General features: G+C 39.5%; 1 protein-coding gene across 1 annotated transcript in view; it reads left to right on the top strand.

The window, feature by feature from the left end:
* Positions 1 to 5,471: 5,471 nt before the first annotated feature.
* ift81 (intraflagellar transport 81 homolog) overlaps positions 5,472 to 22,446 on the top strand; it is a 109,940-nt gene continuing 92,965 nt past the window's right edge. The window contains exons 1-5 of the mRNA XM_043715704.2: positions 5,472 to 5,559; positions 18,030 to 18,185; positions 19,877 to 19,980; positions 21,193 to 21,373; positions 21,604 to 21,693. Coding sequence (XP_043571639.1) covers positions 18,042 to 18,185; positions 19,877 to 19,980; positions 21,193 to 21,373; positions 21,604 to 21,693 — 519 coding nt within the window. The 5' untranslated portion in view covers positions 5,472 to 5,559; positions 18,030 to 18,041. The remainder of the gene's footprint in view (positions 5,560 to 18,029; positions 18,186 to 19,876; positions 19,981 to 21,192; positions 21,374 to 21,603; positions 21,694 to 22,446) is intronic.

Below are 22,446 nucleotides of genomic sequence, written 5' to 3'. Positions count from 1 at the left end.
AAACGAAGGACCCGATACCCAGCATGAGCAAAACTAATGTAGTGTACAAAATCCCATGCAAGGACTGCACAAAACACTATATAGGACAAACAGGAAGACAGCTAACGATCCGCATCCACGAACATCAACTAGCCACGAAACGACACGACCAGCTATCCCTAGTAGCCACACACGCAGACGACAAGCAACATGAATTTGACTGGGACAACACTACCATTATAGGGCAAGCGAAACAAAGAACAGCCAGGGAATTCCTAGAAGCTTGGCACTCATCCACAAACTCCATCAACAAACACATAGACCTGGACCCAATATACCGGCCACTACAGCGGACAGCTGAAACTGACAACCGGAAGCGGCAGGGACAGGCCACTATAAATGCCGGAGGAAACACCACAGAAGCGCTTCACAGGAGACTCACAAGCACTGAGGATGTCACCTAGATAGGGGACGAAACGTTTGCAACAAAAACTTCCAGCTCGGCGAACAGAACCACAGCAACGAGCACCCGAGCTACAAATCTTCTCACAAACTTTAAAATACTTCCTTCTGTAAATATGGAGACCAAACTGCACACAACACTGCAGGCTTCAATAGTTTCATTAAAGCTCTGTACATTTGAAGTAAAATTTTATTATTTTTGTATTCCAACCTCCTTACAACAAAGGCATTTGCCTCTTTAATTTTTTTATGTATCTGCATGCTAACTTTGTGTTCTAGTTCATCAGTTGGCTGGACAGTTATTTTGTGATGGAAATGTGTTGCTGGAAAAGCGCAGCAGGTCAGGCAGCATCTAGGGAACAGGAGAATCGACGTTTCGGGCATTAGCCCTTCTTCAGGAATGAGGAAAGTTGGTCCAGCAGGCTAAGATAAAAGATAGGGAGGAGGGACTTGGGGGAGGGGCGTCGGAAATGTGATAGGTGGAAAGAGGTCAAGGTGAGGGTGATAGGTCAGACTGGGGTGGGGGCGGAGAGGTCGGGAAGAAGATTGCAGGTTAGGAAGGCGGTGCTGAATTTGATGGATTTGACTGAGACAGGCTGGGGGGAGGGGAAATGAGGAAACTGGTGAAATCCGAGTTCAGCTTCTGTGGTCCACATAGACCACAGAAAAGTTACTGGAAGAAAAAGGCCATTCAGCCATTATTCTTATGCCAACTGAATAAAATGGCTGCCCATTCTAATACAATTTTCCAGAATTTAGTCTCACAGGTTGCAGCACTTCAGCAGATTCAAATTATTTTTAAACGAGTTAAGGATTTCTGTCTTAATCATCAAACATGGCTGTGAATTACAGACTCACCACTCACTGGGTGGAAAGGATTTTCCACATGTCCTTTCTAATTCTTATACAAATCATCTTAAATCACCTTAATACTGCCTGTAGGATCATATCACACACTGATTTGAGACTGACTTTCCTTCAAGTAGCTGTAATCAGTCCACGTTTACTAGATCATTTCTGAGCTTTGTGAAGTTTGCCAATTTAAACATTGTACCCCGTTCTATCTTTGTCACTTACCATGATGATGCAAAAACCAACTGTACTATGATCACTACTTCCAAAATGGATACACACTGCTAATTCATCCACCTGCCTTGCTTCATTTCCCAGGACTTTAAATCTAGAATTGCACCCTCTCTTTTGGGCTAAAATATGTGACTAAAAAGGTTCTCTTGACTGCAGTTTAATAATTTTGTGTCCTGTGTTCCTTTTACACTGTATCCCAGTTGTTATGATGAATTATAGATGATACTTTCCAGTGTGGTGCTTTCCAGAATCTAGCAAGTTTGGGAAAATGAACACCAGTGGAGCTACAACCTCATTAATCACCTCTTAAAAAGGAGCTGGAATAAAGTCAATCAGACTCTGAGGAAATTAGTAAACCAGATGGATTTTTTCCAACAATCAATAATAGATTCATGGTCATCATAAGACTCTTAATTCAGATTTTTGAAAAAGTTTAATTTAACTACCATTATCTGCTGGGTCCCCAGGACATCATCTGAGTCTCTGTACTCTAACGGGCAGCATGGTGGTTCAGTGGTTAGCATTGCTGCCTCACAGCACCAGGGACCTGGGTTCAACTCCCGCCTTGGGCAACTGTCTGTGTAGGGTTTGCATGTTCTCCCCGAGTCTGCATGGGTTTCCTCCGGCTGCTCCGGTTTCCTCCTACAATCCAAAAGACATGCAGGTCAGGTGAATTGGCTATGCTTAATTGCCCACAGTGTTAGATGCATTAGTCAGGGGTAAATATAGGGTTGGGGAATGTGTCTGGGTGGGTTACTCTTCGGCGGGTCGGTGTGGTCATGTTGGGCCGAAGGGCCTGTTTCCATACTGTAGGGAATCTAATCTAATCTGGAATAACAGGCTAGCAATAATAACACTAGGCCACCGTCTCCCTTACTGTTTTCTAAGTACCTGTCACAAAAGTCACTAAATGTCGGTATACAGCTAAAGCAAATAATTAAGAAGGCTATTCTTTATTACAGAGGAACTGAACATTAAATGTTGTTATGCTTCTGTTATACAGAGCATAGTGAGACCATATCTCAAATACCATGAGCAGGAAGGCTGCAGATATATTGAAGCTGGTTCAAAAGAGGTTCATTAGATTGACACCTAGAATAAATATATCATCGAGTTTTGAGAAGATTTGTAGCTCAGGTTGAGGTTCTGGATGTAAGTTTGCTCACTGAGCTGGAAGGTTCATTTCCAGACGTTTCGTCACCCTACTAAGTAACATCATCAGTGTGCCTCAGACAAAGCACTGCTGAAAATTCCTGCTTTCTATTTATATGTTTGGATTTCTTTGGGCTGGTGATGTCATTTCCTGTGTGATGTTATTTCCTGTGGTGAAGTAACTTCCTTTTTCTTTTTCTCAGGGGATTGTAGATGGGGTCTAACTCAATGTGTTTGTTGATAGAGTTCTGGTTGGAATGCCATGCTTCTAGGAATTCTCGTGCGTGTCTTTGTTTGGCTTGTCCTAGGATGGATGTGTTGTCCCAGTCGAAGTGATGTCCTTGCTCATCCATATGTAAGGATTACTAGTGAGAGAGGGTCATGTCTTTTTGTGGCTAGTTGGCGTTCATGTATCCTGATGGCTAGTTTTCTGCCTGTTTGTTCAATGTAGTGTTTGTTACAGTCCTTGTACGGTATTTTGTAAATTACATTAATTTTTCAAGTTCACTAGCTGCTGTTTTAGTATGTTGGTGGGTTTGTGGGCTACCATGATGCCAAGGGGTCTGAGTAGTCTGGCAGTCATTTCTGAGATGTCTTTGATGTAGGGGAGAATGACTAGGGTTTCTGGATGTGTTTTGTCTGCTTATTTGTGCTAGTTGCTGAGAAATCGGTGGACTGCATTCATTGGGTACCCATTCTTTTTGAAAACTAGCCACCAGGATACATGAATGCCAACTAGCCACAAAAAGACATGACCCTCTCTCACTGGTAATCCTTACATATGGATGAGGAAGGATACCACTTCTAACATCCATCCTAGGTCAAGCCAAACAAAGACACGGACGAGAATTCCTAGAAGCATGGCATTCCAACCAGAACCCTTATCAACAAACACATTGAGTTAGACCCCATCTACCATCCCCTGAGAAAAGGAACAGGAAATGATGCCACTACAGGAAATGACATCACCAACCCAAAAAAACCCAAACATATAAATAGCAGGAATTTTCAGCAGTGATTTGCCTGAGGCACACTGAAGATGTTACCTATTAGGGTGACGAAGCATCTGGAAATGAACCTCCAGCTCAGCGAGCAAACCTATGTCCATGGAGAGACTGGGCTGGTTTCCATTGGTGTTTCGATGAGTAAGATGTGACCTCATTGAAGTATATAAGATCCTGAATGGTCTTGACAAAGTGAACATAGAAGGGAAGTGCAAAACTCGAGCCATTGCTTAAAAATTAAGGTCATCCTTTTAGAACAAAGACCAGAGAATGTTTTTTCTCTCATGAGTCTCATAACTCACTGGGGTAGTGTGCCAGAAACCAAGCCCCACAATGCCAAAATTTGTGATTAAACTTTTTTTTAAATGAGTACCGAATACAGTATTCCCAAGTTACTTGATTTTCAAACCCAGCTTGATAGAAATTACAGACCAAGTTTCCACACTATTTATTACAAGTAAATAACTACAGATAAACATTTATACACAATCAGCATATAACATTATAAATTAAAACTCTAATGTCCTTATAAACTGCCCTTTATACACAGACAGGAAAAAACACATGGGCAGAAAGGAAAACTGGAAAAAACTGATCAATAGTCTTTACCCACAAATTATGTTGAGTTGATTCCTCCAATCTGAAAGCTTCTTCCTGGCTTCCCTTTCCCAAATGCTTCCACTGGTTTGCAAGAGGCATAAGGCAGCTGGTTCACTTGTAAAACATGTCTGATTGATAATAAAAGTCATAGTTTACAGCAGCTATGGAAGGAAACTATAACTGATTTTCTTCATGTTTAAATTGAATTTTGACTGCAGAGAACAGAGAAGCCACTTCTGAGTTGGTGGAGATCAAATCCTTGCACTGTAACTTGTTCCCAGCTCAAGCTGTTCAGTGACCTGACAATGAACCACATTGTTGTTGGTAGGTAACAGACACTTGTCATTAATAACTGGTCACCAATTATTAGGTTTAAGGTGCCAAATGATCTATTTCTGCTCTGAATTCATATGTTCATATATATTTATCTGAACCTATATAGCACATAAAGTACTTTTCTATGATATTTATATTTCACTTAGTACATTTGACTAAAATAGTTTTACTACAGCCATACTTGTGGTTAATCCTCGATTACTATTGGACAATAGTGTAATTGTAGTCGGTGTGATAATTGTCTTCGGCCTGATGAAGGGCTTTTGCCCAAAACGTCGATTTTCCTGCTCCTCGGATGCTGCCTGGCCTGCTGTGCTTTTCCAGCACCACTCTAATCTAGACTCTGATCTCCAGCATCTGCAGTCCTCACTTTTGCCTACATTGGGACAGTGCCTACTCCAGGTCATTTTCTGAATAGCTCCAATCATATCATCAACAAAAATAGTAATCTTATGTAATACTGATTTTTGTGGGAAATAACTCAGATTAATTCCTGTTAACAACTACTTTTGGCCTTCAAGGATTCAGCAACTTCTTGACTCTAGTTCATCAGCTAAAGTGTAGAGTTACTCAAAAAGTCCAATCAGATTGGTCAGACACCGTTCTTCTCTAGAAACCATATACTGTCGTGTCAGCTGAATGGCCTTTTTCAGCGAACATGTTGTTCATTTTTACTGAGATCTAGCTAATGAGTCTATAGATATCAGGCTCTCCTTTATACAGATTTGTTAAACAGTTTGTAACACAACATACAGCAAACTAGGCCGTTTTAAATTTTTTTTAGATAATTTCTGAAGCATGAGGGTAAACTCTGCTCTCAGCTTCACCCGTTGCCTGGTTACTGACCACTTCCTGTCATTGTCAAGTAACTTCCGTCTAGCAACTGGTGTTTACTTCGTAGGCAGCTTCGTTTTACATTCTCCAGTTTTGGAATTCTCGCGTAAGTTGCTGATTTTTGTTTTCGTCTTTCTAATTAATTTCCTAGCGGCTCTTTCTTTAGGGATGGTGCCGTTTATGTATAAAGTTAGGTTCACCTCCATTAGTGGAGGCCTCAAGCTTGCAGCTAATTCGGGATTCTTCAACGTTATCGCTGGCCACGAGCAGCGGCCTCCGTTGTCCTGTCGCCGTCTTTAGTGTAAAAAAGTCTTCAGCAGTTCGACTAGTCAGTCTGATTCAAATCTTCAAAGCTGCATTCCTCCTGGCTCACACGTCCCCGTTGAAGATTCCTGAGTTCGCTGGATAGACACTTAATCAGGCTTATTGTTTTGAGCTATAAGAGAACATTGAAATTCTTGGGGTGTTTGGGCTAAACGGTTAAGACGTTTTATAATCGTCCCCGTTTGAGAAGTAAAGCTTTTTTTAACCGTTTACTTTCATTACCAAATACTATGTTGCCACATCTGTCGGACATTTTAATTTGTATTCAAATTGGCTGAGAGTCATTTCATTAGACTGACATCCGTTACATTCAAATAAATAACAATTTAAACGTAATGGCTTTTCATATTAATTTGAAAACTGTAGGAAGTTCATTAATATCTAGTAATATAACAAGTGAGCACCACTATAAGAGGGCCTTAAAGTAACAAAAGAACAATTTGGGCAGCATGGTGGCTCAGTGGTTAGCACTGCTGCCTCACAGCACCATGGTCCCAGGTTCGATTTCAGCCTTGGGTGACTGTCTGTGTGGAGTTTGCACATTCTCCCCATGTCTGCGTGGGTTTCCTCCGGGTACTCTGGTTTCCAGACCAAAGATGTGTAGTTAGGTGAATTGGTCATGCTAAATTGCCCATTGTGTCCTAACATTAGTCAGAGGGAAATGGGGCTGGGTGGGTTACTCTTCGGAGGGTCGGTGTGGACTAGATGGGCCAAAGGGCCTGTTTCCACACTTTCGGAATCTAATCTAACCAATTTATGAATGGTTTGAAATCAGAACATGCAGAAAAAGGAGATGCTGGACCTTACTGGATAGTGCCCCCAGAGCAAAATGCCCATCAGTAAACTTTAAAACCAGTACTAAATTATAACTTGTCTGGTGGTGAGAAGGGGCTTGTAAGATTGTCATACACTTCTGGGTGGTGTGTTATGTGTCTCAGTATAGTACATTAGTATGTCTTTAAGAGACATGCTTATGTTAACACTACTGTATAAATAGTGCATGACTTGAGGGTATAACTGTCTCAGGTGCAAGCTCACTGGGGAATCACTTGAAGCATGACAGATAATTGTAACCACATAGCATAATACTAGTGGAGACACTTGTGTGTCTATGCGTTGAAGAATTGCATATAATAGCCAGATGTAGTAAATGTCTGTTAAACATTCAATACCATAGTCTCCATGCCTAGTTTCTTATGTCATTGAGAATAATGTAAGGATTCCACATCAGGTAGGTAGCCATGAGTTTTGTCTCCAGCAGGCTAACAGCAGTAACTATTTATGAATAAGAGATTCCATGATCTTTCTGACATATTTTGAAAACTGAATGAAGGTAAACTGCCCTGAATATTAAAGATTTTGGACATTCGGCAGAATGGGCATCTGTGAATTCAGGCAGCTGTACTGACTCATAGATGGGGCTTTGACCATCCAGAGGACAAAGCTAATCTATTTCTGTTAAAAATGTAACTTCTTTCAAGTTACAAAAAAATTTATACACTTAAAAAGGTTGAAGTTACCAACATAATCAGAACCAAAGGTTACAGACCTGTCACACTGTCAAAAGAAATGACAGCAGTTCTGATTTTTTTGTAAAGAGATTGCTAAATGCACAAAAAGAAAATACAGCTTTTAAAGCACTAAATACAACAGTTTTCTACACAAAGAAGGCGTACCTCTGTCCAGACATCAGTTGGTTGCTCAATTTTGTTCTCCAGAAGTGTGAAAGTAGAGGGAAACCATTGAGGTCACCACTCTTTATTTGATATGAATATCATCTAATGGCAGTAACCTACAAATACAAGCCAGCAATTTTTAAAGTACAGGTCTATTACTACTCAAAACAGTACACTTAAAGGGACCGAAACCAGTAAAGGAGCAGCAAGTAACAGATTTTTAAAAAAGGAAACAGCAAAGATGAAAAATTAAAAGTGAGAGAAGCAAAACTAGGGAAAGGAATAAACAAATAACGCACTACGACTCAACTCTTAAAAAGCAAAGACTGCCCAAGAGAAATGGAAGTCAAACACTTTTTTTAATGGTCCGAGCATCCAGTGATACCTTATGGAATTACAGCTGTTCAGGTAACATATGCAGTTCTATTTTACAAGTCAACAGATGATCTCGAGAAAAGAGCTCTAAAATCTTTGCTTCAGCAAAGGGGAGCGTTCCAGAATTAATACTTATGGTCTTTACATGGATGATCAGAAAAAAAATTTGAGAAGTTCTCAAAGGCCATCTTAAGATAAGAACTAACTTTAATAGGTTCCAACTCATTTCACGGAGACAGCAACTGCAAGAATCTATGGACCGGTTTGTTGGAAAAAGCCACACAAAACGCCTCAAAGGTGACGTTTCCAAAGAACAACTGTCAGGCTTCATAATTCATAGGTGGTGAATTGAAACATTGAGTCTGGTCCATCATTCTTTGGCTGATCTGAAAATCCTAAACACCGATTTTCTGCCTTTTCCCCAAACCCTTGATTTCCTTACTGATTATAAGTCTCAGCCTTAAATAAAATTAATGACACAGACTGTACAGCTGTCTGTGGTAAAGAATTCCACAGAATCAGTACTTCCCTCTGAGAGAAGAAATTCTTCCGAATCTGTGTTGTAAATGAATGACACTTACTGTAAGATTATGCCCTCTATTTCTAGACTGTCCCACAAATAACCTCTCCGAACCTACTTTGTCAAATTCCCTATGAATCTTATGTTTCAATAAGATCGCCTCTCATTCTTCTAAACTTTAATGAGTACAGACCCAGTCTGACACCCTCTCCTCATGTAGAAGATATGGGATCAATCTATTGGGCCTTCTCTGGACTGTCTGTCATGCTGGTATCATCCCAACACCCACAAACAGAGCTGCATCAGGACATTATTTAAGCACACTGCAGCACCCAGGAGCTACAAGAATCCGAATGTACAAGAATACAATGTTTTCAACAACAATGGGTACCCAATAAAGCACAGTCTGCCAATTCTTACAAAACAAACCTAAACAAGAAGATGCAACATGTCCAGACACTGTAGCCACACTACCATATATTACAGACATCTCAGAGACGATGACCAGACTACTGGGCGCCTACCAACGCACTAAAACAGCTCTTAATGAATCTAAAGGACCCTGTACCAACAACCAGCAGAACAATATACAAAATACCCTGGAAGAATTGCAACAAACATTATATCGGACAGAGTGGTGGGAAACTAGCCACCAGGATACACGAACACCAGAACTCCATCAACAAACACATTGATAAGGCCCCTATTTACCAACCTCTCAGAAAACGAAGCGGATGTGATATCATTCACCACAACAGACCAAGACACACAAACAGCAGGACAGAACACCAGCACTTCAATGGAGTCTCACTGATGATGTTACTTAGCATGGTGACAAAACCATCTGAGTACAAATCTTCCAGCTGAGCAAGTAAACTTACCACCTAACCTATCTATATCCCTTTGCAAACTGTGTCATCTCCAGTACTTGCCTTCCTATTTATTTTTGCCTCATTCACAAACTTCACAATTGTATATTTGCTGCCCTTGCTGCCATTATTATATATTGTAAATAATTGCAATGCCAGCACTACCCAGTGGCACTCCAGTAGTTAAAGGTTACCATGTTGAAAATGCCCCCCATTCCAACTCTCTGTCTCCGAGGGTATTAGCTAATCCCCAATTTGTGCTAATATACGACCTTCAACACCATGAAATTCAACATCTTATTGAATTTCTTTTAGAAATCCAAATTTATCACATCAGCTGGTTCCCCTTTATCTGCCCTGCTTTTCACCTCTTCAAAGAATTGTGACAAATTTATCTGGCATGATTTCTCCTACATGAAGCCATGCTGACTCTTCGAGAGTCATTACATGAGTGACTGTTTCCATACCAATTAAAACTTTTACGAAGTATCTTTCTGTGCAAAAGGCCATATTTTTGGCACATTACTTATGCGTGTTACACAAAAGAAATCAAATTGACAAGTCATGTGCTTTACATGCTGTCAACACTATTCCTTTGATCAGTAAAGTGCATCTACTCAAAACCTGTCCAGCTTTCCTTGATATCTGCAAAGCATATGACACCAAGGGACAATAGACATGTCTGTGCAGGAAATTTGGTTCCAAAGGCCTAGCCAAACCCCAGAACAAAACACAGGTAACCAACAAACTAGTATAATACCACAATACTCGCAGTATACTGACAGAAAATGTACAAATACAAGCACATCAAGAGGTTCAGGGTCAACCAAACAAAAGCCAAATTTCAGGAGAAAAACAAATTTTCCATATTGTTCACTTCACGCACTATGTTGACTGTAATACAAGCAGAAACTTTTATAGTTAGTACATATGTTCTGCAAAGGCAGGATGACCAACCCTAAAAGCTAAAATCAATAAAGGAGCTGGTGGCAGCATATTACCACCCTGAAAGACATGGACCTTATAATTTACCTCCATGATACAACCTGCAAGGAACTGTGTCTCTCACTCTGTAATGATCACTAGTTCCACGCATTGGGACAATTACACTGCAGTACCAATAAGCAAATTTGACTTTACTTCCCAAAATCTTCTACCTGATAGATACCAGTAGTGTGAGTACTATCCGTAAATACAGATCCTGACATTGTTCCAATACATAAGATTCAAACATGGTGACAGAATGGACCACCTGCAACACATTTGTATCAGTTGAAGTTGAAGGTGTTCTCAAAATTGATCTATTACACTTTGGCAATAGCTGGTATGAATGGTTATAATCAGCAACTGCCAAAAATGAGAAACTACAAGAGTTGCAAAGATCATCTATTATCAAAAATTAAAGAAGAACCTAAGAATTTTGTTCATTTGGCCAAACAGAGACAAGTGAGTTTTGCGAAGATTTGTAGCTCAGGTTGAGGTCCTGGATGTAGGTTTGCTTGTTGAGCTGGAAGGTTTGTTTTCAGATGTTTTGTCACCATACTAAGTAACATCAGTGAGCCTCAGGTGAAGCACTGATGGTATGGCCCGTTTTTTATTTATGCGTTTAGATTTCCTTGGGTTTGGGATGTCATTTTCTGTGGTGATGTCATTTCCTGTTCTTTTTCTCAGTGGGTGGTAAATGAGATCCAAGTTAACGTGTTTTTTGAAAGATCTGGTTGGAATGCCATGCTTCTAGGAATTCTCATACTTGTCCATGTTTGGCTTGTCCTAGGATGGATATGTTGTCCCAATCAAAGGGGTGTCCTTCCTCATCTGTCTGTAAAGGTACTAGTGAGAGTGGGTTATGTCTTTTTGTGACTAGTTGATGTATGGCTAGCCATCAGGATACATGAACATCAACTAGCCACAAAAAGACATAACCCATTCTCACTAGTATCTTTACATACACACAAGGAAGGACACCACTTTGACTGGGACAACACATCCATTCTCAGACAATTCAAACAGAGACACGCACAAGAATGTCTGGAAGCATGGCATTCTAACCGGAACTCTATCAATAAACAGATTGACTTGGATCCCATTTTCCAACCCCCTGAGAAAAAGAACAGGAAATGATATCACCACCAGAAATGAGGTTACAAACTCAAGGAAATCTAAACACATAAATAAAAAACGGACCATACCACCAGTGCTTCATCTGAGGCTTACTGATGTTACCTAGTATGGTGACAAAATGTCTAAAAACAAACCTTCCAGCTCAGCAAGCAAACTTACATCCACAAACAGAGACAAATTTAATATGTCATGAAGGTCATTTTCAAAAGTAAATGAGTCATCGTACCAAAAGCATGCAGCCAAGATATCATGTTCATGTTATACCAGTGACACATGAATATTGAATGCACAACACAACTAGAACACTAGCTAGGGATGAAAGATGAATCAGATATTTAATGATTTGTACATGTACCTGTGCCATGTGCCAAATGTATCAACATCAGTAGTGGAGGGAGTCTCTATATTTCCACGATATTCCACACATTTCTTGGATGAAATAGTAACAGACCTGTTTGTAATACATGAGGAAAATTACATTTTGTGATGGATTACTTCCTCAAATCTCTAATTGACTTAGTGACAGTTGTACTCATTGTGTTACTAACACGAGCATCTCAGTTTATTTTCAGTTTACCTGGTACCATGGAATAATTAATGTCTGACAATGGACTGCGGTTTATTGGAAATTTGTTTAAGGATCTGTACTAAATGGAAATTGATTCATCTGCTATCCATGCCCTCACATCTAGCAGAATGTATGGTCATTCTATCAAATCGATGATCATTGACTAATAAGCACAAAATAAGATTTTTGCATCGCTGTTGCTTGAAACTTGTATAACTTATGCTCACAAAACAATTGTGAACATTGTCTAAGAATAATTAAATTTCACAAAGGAGAATAATGAGTTGACAGGCATAGAGGCCACCACATTTGTGCACTGAGTAGAGAGTGAGAGTTAGAAGTCCAAATACAAATATTTGAATGCCAGCAAAGGTTTCTACAATATACAACCAACCCAGATCATGCCAAATTGTTGCTGATCATGACACCACATTGCAAACTGAACCCAGCTCTCAATGATGCACAGCACACCGATCATGCATGAAGAAAATAATGTAGAACACTCCTATAAAAGTCTGGTGATATCTGGTGATATCTACTAGCAGCGACACAACCAAGTTATAAAACAAATGCAACAAAGAACAAGACACACCTCTCCGCATGGATTTGAACACCAAATAGAACAAGTTGTCAAACCTCCAAGGCTTTATACTGAAGTTTGAAATGTGAGTCTTGTAAACATTGTTTTAGCTGTTCGTGTAATTAACAAATTAATAACTTGCCTTTGTACAACTATATCTTTTTTTAATCTTTGAAAAAATAGGAATATTGTGTTGTGTCACATGGTCAGCATGTTAGTATGTCTTTATGAGACATGCTCATGATATCATTACTGTATCATTAACATCTGCACTGAGGGTATAAAAATCTACTATGGTATCCTATTGGGGATCACTTGAAGCATGACACTACTGAAAGAACATTGCTCTTTTGTAACCAAATCCATAATATTGGGCCAGACACATTCTTGGAATGTAATAATAATAATTGTATATAATAGGCAGCTGTCATAAATGTTTGTTAGATCCTTCAAATGGATAGTTTTTTTTTGTGTCACTTCAGGTAAAGATGCCCCGTAAGAGACAAAACCTAATTCATCTGTTGTCTCAGCACCACTTCAAGGTGACTGTGGCAGGGAAAACACCATTAACTATTTCCTTTGGTGCATTTATAAATAGCTCTGCAAAGAGTTGCAGTGGTTTTTGGGGAGGTTGGCCTGAGCGCTCACTAGTACTGCACAGTCCTTGAGGACACACTGAGATAAATATCAACTACTTCTGAAAGCCTGTTAAACCTAGGGAAAGATGTTTATTGATCTTCAGGTGCAAGGAGCTTGCAAAATAAATGTCGCAGATTCCAAAGTCCACGACTACATGTTGGGAAATAGGTTGAGGTGTGGCACAGACATGACAAAGTCTTGAAAAAGTCCACAGTTTAGGGTTGTCCATCCAATTATATAGGTTATATGTATCAAGGAATGTTTATTTTAATTGGAGCGAGGCAAATAAAGTGCCATGTATTGTGTTTAACTTGCACCTTTGCAAATTTTAAGAATAAGATATTTTTGGGAAAAAATTGAATCAGAATAGTTATTTTTATCTAGAAATATGCAATGCATAATAACATCAGCAAAAGTGAATGTGAAGATGGTATACATGATTCAGACAAATACTGTTACATATCGATTCACTCAAAAGAATTGTCTGAACGCTTGTGCTTCAATTTGGGTAAAAATGATACCGTTTGCATTATAAAGATAATAAAGATATAAGCACCTCTGCAAGTAATAATTCATTAGGAGAAAGTGAGGACTACAGATGCTGGAGATCAGAGCTTAAAAATGTATTGCTGGAAAAGCGCAGCAGGTCAGGCAGCATCAAAGGAACAGGATCCAAACCAAAGGAGTAGCCATGAGCACCTGCATGGGCCCCAGCTATGCCTGTCTCTTCGTTGGATATGTGGAACAGTCCATCTTCTTCAGCTACACTGGCACCACCCCCCCACCTTTTCCTCAGCTACATCGATGACTATATTGGTGCTACCTCATGCTTCCACGAGGAGGTTGAACAGTTCATCCACTTTACTAACACCTTCCACCCCGACCTCAAATTTACCTGGACCGTCTCCGACTCCTCCCTCCCCTTCCTAGACCTCTCCATTTCTATCTCGGACAACTGACGTTTACTATAAACCGACTGACTCCCACAGCTACCTAGATTACACCTCCTCCCACCCTGCCTCCTGTAAAAACCGCCATCCCATATTCCCAAATACTTCGCCTTCGCCGCATCTGCTCCCAGGAGGACCAATTCTAATACCGAACAACCCAGATGGCCTCCTTCTTCAAAGACTGCAATTTCCCCTCAGATGTGGTTGACGATGCTCTCCACCGCATCTCCTCCACTTCCCGCTCCTCCGCCCTTGAGTCCCGCCCCTCCAATCGCCACCAGGACAGAACCCCACTGGTCCTCACCTACCACCCCACCAACCTCCAGATACATCATATCATCCTTCGTCATTTCCGCCACCTCCAAACAGACCCCACCACCAAGGATATATTTCCCTCCCCACCCCTATCAGCATTCCGGAAAGACCACTCCCTCCGCGACTCCCTCGTCAGATCCACACCCCCCACCAACCCAACCTCCACTCCTGGCACTTTCCCCTGCAACCGCAAGAAATGCAAAACATGCGCCCACACCTCCAAGGCCCCAAGAGATCCTTCCATATCCGTCACAAATTCACCTGCACCTCCACACACATCATTACTGCATCCGCTGCACCCGATGTGGCCTCCTATACATTGGGGAGACAGGCCGCCTACTTGCGGAACATTTCAGAGAACACCTGTGGGACACCCGCATCAACCAACCCAACTGCACCGTGGCTAAACACTTTAACTTCCCCTCCCAATCCGCCAAGGACATGCAGGTCCTTGGCCTCCTCCATCGCCAGATCATGGCAACACGACGCCTGGAGGAAGAGCGCCTCATCCTCCGCCTAGGAACCCTCCAACCACAAGGGATGAATGCAGATTTCTCCAGCTTTCTCACTCCCCCCCCCCCCCCCCACCTTTTCTCAGTCCCAACCCTCAGACTCAGCACCGCCTTCTTGACCTGTTTAGTCTTCTTCCCGACCTCTCCACCCCCACCCCCTCTCCGGCCTATTACCCTCACCTTAACCTCCTTCCACCTATCGTATTCCCAACGCCCCTCCCCCAAGTCCCTCTTCCCTACCTTTTATCTTAGCCTGCTTGGCACACCCTCCTCATTCCTGAAGAAGGGCTTATGCCCGAAACATCGATTCTCCTGTTCCTTTGATGCTGCCTGACCTGCTGCGCTTTTCCAGCAACACATTTCCAGCAAATCATTACAGATTTCAATTTTAAACTAATTTTCCTGTATTGATTTAGCTTCATTTTTGGTACTTATCCACTTCTATTTTAGAGTTCTCTGTAATGGCTAACATCTTACAAATTTATTTCCATTTGCACATTCAGTTCATTTGTTTAATTACGAATGTGATGCATATTCAGATCCGGAGCTTTTAGCTTTTTCCTCTATTATTTTTGTAACCTTGAGCCTTATCTGTTGAGTTGGTTTTGATTTGTACTCCTAATCCCTTCCTGTCAAGGTCTGTTTATGATTTCCCATCTTTCTCTCTTTTTTTTTAGATTAGATTACATTACAGTGTGGAAACAGGCCCTTCGGCCCAACAAGTCCACACCGACCCGCCGAAGCGCAACCCACCCATACCCCTACATTTACCCCTTACCTAACACTACGGGCAATTTAGTATGGCCAATTCACCTGACCTGCACATCTTTGGACTGTGGGAGGAAACCGGAGCACCCGGAGGAAACCCACGCAGACACGGGGAGAATGTGCAAACTCCACACAGTCAGTCGCCTGAGTCGGGAATTGAACCCGGGTCTCAGGTGCTGCGAGGCTGCAGTGCTAACCACTGGGCCACCGTGCCGCCCTCTTGCTTTGCCTTTACTGTTTGATGTGCTACATTTTCTGAAATGTGTTTCCTCGTCCCAATTGTTTAGTTTAAACTCTCTCTATTTCCCTAGTTAGGTGGCTTCCAAGAAGAGCTGTTCCACCTTGGTTCAGATATAAACCATCCCAACATTTCATCAGTATTGGTGCCGGTGACCCATGAACCAGAGCGACTTCAACTGCACCATTCTTTGAGTCCTGCATTAATTTAACTAACCTTTTTTGCCCTCTGCCATTTGCCCATGGTTCAGGCAGTGCTCATAGTGTACTGCCTAGTTCCTCATACTGTCAATGCAGGCCCTCTTTTTTCATCTTGCCTTTGTCATTGCTACCTATGACTAGATCCTCACCTTCCTCCTGCAAGATCCTCTATAGCCCAAAGAGATGTCTGTAACTCTGACTTCAAAAAGGCAAAACAGACATTTGAACTCTCTTTGCTGCAGAGAACAGTATCAATTCCGCCATACAATACTGCTTCTATTTCTGCTTTGGTCCTTGTTGCTTTGAATGACTTCCTCCACTACATTATCACAGTTGTTAGCTCATCCACCTTACTGCCTTCCCTCTCATCCAAACTCATATCTTTTGACTATTGCAAAGGCTGAAGCTGCTATCTTGCAGATCCCTTACCTGTCTCACAGCCACATATTTCTTGACCAGTGATGGAATCAGAAGACCTAGTCGTAAAGGATGTGACCACCACCTGAAATTAAGTGTTCAGGTAACTTTCCTCCTCAAAGATGGGTCTCAGTGTCTTGTCAGTCACCCTGCAGCTAATAAAGTCTGAGCTAAAGATTTTAATCTCGCATCGCTTTGGTACTTGATTTTTAAAAGTTTATACTGTCATGTTACAAGTTCACCAGCAAATAGAAACAAGGTTTAATTCTTTACCATTTGAGAATGTCGCATTTGACTTTAATCTATTGAAAAAAAGCCCCAGTTTAAAAAAAAAAAATTAGAATCTTAATCCTACTATATCCTTGGCATAGTTCATAATTTTTTTATTTAATGAGGTCCACAGCAGCAAATATCCCCCAGCTGGTCTCCTTTAGGTCTAGGTCTTCTGATTTCATCGCTGGCTTGTAGAAATTACATATCACTTCTCCTCAATTTATATTCAGAAAAGATTTACAAGGATATTGTTGGGATTGGAGTGTTCGAGCTGTAGGGAGAGTCTGAATATGCTGGGGCCATTTTACCATTGGAGGTTATGGCTTATGGAGGTTCATAAAATTATAAGGGGCATGGATAGGTGTATAGCCAAGGTCTTTGCCCAAGGGTAGTGGAATCCAAAATTAGAGGGTATAGTTTTAAGGTGGGAGAGGAAAGATTCAAAAGGGAGCTTAGGGGCAACTTTTCCACACAGAGGTGTGTATGGAACAAGCTGCCAGAGGAGGTGATGGAGGGTGGTACTTTTACAACATTTAAAAGGCATCTGAATGGATACATGAATTGGAAAGGTTTAGAGGGATATGGGCCAAATGCTGATAAACGGGATAAGATCAGTTTAGGATATCTGGTCAGTGTTGGCAAGTTGAACCGAAGGGTCAGCTTCTGTGCTGTATGGCTCTGTATTCACTGTATTTAAAACATTGTCTTTTCTATATGCATTTATACCTTTACAAACATTGTATAACAACACCACCCTCGAACCTATCTTCCTTCATTCTCTATGTTTCTATCATAGAGTATAATATTCTGTGCCGTCAATTCTGTATAATTTACATTCCAATACATCGCATTTGCTTTTTTATTCAGTAGCTAACTTTTTTCTTATTCATTCATGTGATGAGGACATCACTGGTTTGGCCAGCATTTATTGCTCTTCCCTAGTTGTTCACGTGGTAGTTGAGGGTCAATCACATTGCTGTGGGTCTGGAGTCAAATGTAGACCACCAAATGGGTAAGAATGGTATTTTCCTTCCCTAAAGAACATTAGTGAACCAGATCGTTTTTTCCAACAATTGACAATGGATTCATGGTTATCATTGGATTTCTAATTCCAGATCCTTAAATCCTGAAATCTCTTGCACTTTTCCTCCTCTTGTCATGTTTTGAAGTTTCCTACAAACCATTTAAAACATCAAAATGCAGGATCATGTGCAGTTTTATTTTCTTTCAGAAAAAAACAAAAATGAGTGAACAAATCAAGTTCATTGTAGAACAGCTCAATAAAGAGCCCTTCAAGAAGACATTCAACCTAATCACCTTTGACTCTTTGGAGCCACTGCAGTTGCTGCAGCTGCTTAATGAAGTTCTGGCTGAAATTGATCCAAAAGTAAGTATTACACTGCTAGAGTATATAATCAGTGTGTTTTAATTAGTAAAGGTCTAACTTATTAAAATATAATAAGTACAAATATAGAAACTAAGAAGTATTGATTCCATTAGTAACCCCTAGGAAACACCATGTGTTTTGTTTTCCTCCATTCTGCAAAACATCCATTTATTTTTGCTCTTTACTTTTTATGCTTCTGTCAATTTTGTATCAATTGTACCACTATCCTTTTAATCCCATGTATATTAAATGTTCAAACAAGTCTATTATGAAGAGTTAATGATTAATGAAGAGTCCTGTTATTCTACAAGGCTATTCATTATTGTTATGAAAATGTGGGTGTATCTTTTAGAGAGTTAAAAGCAGCAGAACTACCTGACACAACACCGAGTGTTCTTAAGAAGGTAACAATGTAACACTCGGTCAAAAAACTCAACTAGCTTGTTGTCTGGAGACAAAAACAAATTTGAATTTGGCCAATCAATTTCAGTTATACCCCGATTAAAATTGTCAATTTCCAATCAAGTTTGAAATGAGTATATTGACAATCTTCAAAGCCAGTTACAAAATCCGATTCTCAGAGGTATAAGACTGAGGGGAAATTGAACAGTTGAGAGGAGAGCTGCCAAGTCCTAGCATGTGTAGACTGCTTGAAAAAGTCTCTCTTTAAAGTCCCGTTTTGATCAGTACCCTGTGATGCAGAAGTTCCTAACAAGGAGAAAACACAGGAAGATCTGAAGGCAAGAACCTACGGCTGCCTGGGTTTGAGATAAGAAATGTTGTTTTGTAAATCTTAATTGGGAGTTTTATCAGACTAGTATTATAGAAGGAAAGGTAGAAGATACATTAGAGAAATAAATTGTAAGTAGTGGTTAGTTAATTATTCTCTGTTATACTTTAAGAAATTTGTTAATTTTACTTTAAATAGTCCTTGGCCACTCGAAATTTTACAGATTACTGCACAGGATAAATCTTTTCTGTGTTGCTGTTTATAAATTAAGCAGAAGAGTTTACCCCATGTTGTAACAATATATAATGAGACACGTAATTTCGCCTTATAAAGCAGTCTAAAGTATTATATTGCCTTAAGACTAAAATTGTTACATTTTGCATATCTTTTTTCCCTTCTTCCTCACTCCTGTCAGCATTAACTTCATAATATTAGTGCTCCGATTCTCATAGTTATGCATGAGGCTAGATATTTGGATATTGACATGTTGCTTGTAACTTGGATGTAACTGCTGTGCCTGAATCTGCCTTTACTATTGTCAATAATCATATATTCTGACAGTGTTCATTGGATAGCAATCATGAATGGAACCTTTAAGTGATGTTTACTACCTGAATTATCTTAAAAAAAACACTCCCCTATACTAGGTATGTCGCCAATCGTTGCACCTCTATCAAAATCAATTAACTGATTTGAACCAGAAATCAAATCTGGGATGTAAAAATTTATGTTTAGTTCCCTTACACATTATCTTCAATTTCTAAGTGAAGAAGTAATATATTTTTTATAGTTCATTTTCACAAAATGAAGTAGTCAATTAAAAAAACAGAAAATATTTATCTTCTCTCTCTTGTTTATTCTCTCCTGCCTTTCAAGCAATTCCTCCTCTTATGAAACATGTCATATGCACTATGGATTTAGTATGTAGTAACATCAGTAATATTCTTTTCTTTTCCGTTAGCATAACATTGATATTCGAGAGGAAGCACCAGATCAAACAGCAAAGCGAATGTTTAGCCTTCTGGGAATTCTGAAATATAAGCCACCTGGAAGTGCTTCTGATATGTATGTAACAATATATGTTTTACCTCAGACTTATAGAAGATCATTTATTTTACTACTTCCTTCTTTAGATTTACCACTTCTGTCAGAATTGTTTCCTGACTGAGAGGTCAAACAAATTACCTTTTTCATGTCTCTATCATTCTCTGCAATATTTGTCTCTTGTATGGCTTGAAGCCACATATTACATAATTGTGCATATTTTCAGAAATAAGTGCTTGTCATCAAGTAAATGTGAAATTAATTCAGTAAACTACTGCCTGCAAGGGCAGTATTAGAAAATGTCTAGATAGTATATAAATGAAGACCAAACCAGGAATCCAAAATACTTGCTTGTAAATTTATTCCAGAACCCCATTTTAAATATCTTGTTTATTTTCCTAATAAGCTGTTGCATTCATCATTTGTCATACAAGAGTCTTCTACTGAGAGGTTGGGCAAATGATGAGCTCTGCAAAAACTTGAAATATCTATAATAGTCTCTTAGGTTGTTTTGGTTTGTTTCTTTCCTTATCTAGGCAAGACAAATAGGATAAATTTTATGATGTTAGACACAGCTAGTACACTTGATACATATCAGGAACATGCTATTGGCACCTTCCCATTGAAATTATTGAATAGAAAATCTTCCAATTAACGCAAGCTGCATGCGAGATACTAAAATACTCATTCTGGACGCTTCTCTCAGATCTTCCTTTAGATACCGAAGGTGGCTATAAAGAATTACAGACATATGTGGGTTGCGACTGTCTAATGGGGAAAGTTTCAGAAAATATGTTGAAAATGCTTCTATTTTTGTCATCAAATTCCAAATTTATTACATTTTTAAAATAACATTTTTTAGAAAATAACATTTTCTTTTTCTGATGACCGGTAATGTAGTTCTTTGATTAAATTGTTCACCATAGCAAATGACAATAAGTAGTTTTGATTTGAAGGAAAGGTCAAACAAACTACGGCTTTATTTTCGAAATGGTAGTAAATATTGATGTAAAAAATTACTAAAAGAAAACTAAAAATACTTTGAAATTTCTTAAAATCAAAGATAAAAATTAGCGTATCGTCATCACCTTGCAACTTTATGCAAAAAGACATTGATTTGAACAACAACAGGTTGCAGCCTGAAACCACTAAGGTATTGTTATTATGTTAAATTAAAGATTTTAATCTGTGGTTGAGTGAATAAATAATCATCCTTTTGTTGAACCCCTTCAGGAGTGCCTTTCGACAGGGTCTGGTTACTGGGAGTAAACCTATAATTCATCCCATTTTGCACTGGCTTCTGCAGCGGACCAATGAGCTTAAAAAAAGAGCATATTTGGCTCGCTTCCTTGTCAAGGTGGAAATCCCTGCTGACTTTCTTCAGGATGATGTGGTTGCAGACACTTATCATCAGGTTTAGTAATTACAACTTTAAAATGTGGATATTTAATATTTCATAGCATGGATGTTTATTTCTCTAAGAGTAATGCTTCTTTAATAAATATTTAGATCCCATTTTTCTCGTATTTATAAAACACTGAATATTTAGAGTAGTAATTGAACAATCTAGTTTAGAATAAATCTGAAAATTCAAAAGTTGTCAGAAATTTTTTTTTAAACAATTCTTTTGGTTTTTGCTTCCAGTATGAAGAATTGGTGGAAGGGTTCAAGACCTTGCACAGGGAATGTGAACAGCTGAAGAACTGTGGTTTTTCAACTGCAGAAATAAGGAGGGTGAGAAGTATAGAAAATACACTCAGCCATGGGACAAAGGATTTATTTTAAAAAGGTTTTGATAACTTGGAGCAAGTAAAATGGACTTTTATTCAAAATTTGAAAGCAAGTGAAGGGTTTTGTCTTTATTACTATTTTAATGAAACTGCAATGTTGTGATGTATATTGATACTGTAGCCATCATGTTCATGAAAGTACCCCTCAAGTCATTCTAAGGAGAATGAACTGAAGAAAGGCTGATTAAGTCATAATGGATGATGGAAGATATTTATTCTATCTTGCTTCATCCATTTAGAAGCATCTTAACTTTCTATTTCATGGTTTCTTAAATTATTTCAGGCATTTTTTGTTTCCATTTTGTGAAAGCCAATTCCACACATAAATCACTATTTCCATTTCCTGAAATAGCATAGCTTCTGTCATTAGGAGGAGATGTTAAACTTGAACTATTTGTTTGAGTAGGCATTCCAGTATCCATTTTATTATTTTTAAAAGAGATGGGAATTCTACTGACTGACATTACTTGCTTAACCTTTACCAACACAGAAAAAAAGGTAAATTGGTCATTTCTCTGATTATTTGTAGCATCTTGCTGAACATAAAATAGCCATTGTTTTTGCCTACCAAACAATAATGACAATATGGGAGAAAGTGAGGACTGCAGTTGCTGGAGGTCAGAGTTGAGAATGTGTTGGTGGAAAAGCACAGCAGGTCACGCAGCATCCGAGGAGCAGGGGAATCGATGTTTCGGGC

This window comes from Chiloscyllium plagiosum, unplaced genomic scaffold (genome assembly GCF_037043375.1).
Source record: "Chiloscyllium plagiosum isolate Xiang-an unplaced genomic scaffold, Cpla_swu_hap1 HiC_scaffold_24, whole genome shotgun sequence".
Classification (NCBI taxonomy): domain Eukaryota; kingdom Metazoa; phylum Chordata; class Chondrichthyes; order Orectolobiformes; family Hemiscylliidae; genus Chiloscyllium; species Chiloscyllium plagiosum.
Note: the sequence above shows the minus strand (reverse complement) of the source record. Positions and strands in the feature narration are given on the sequence as shown.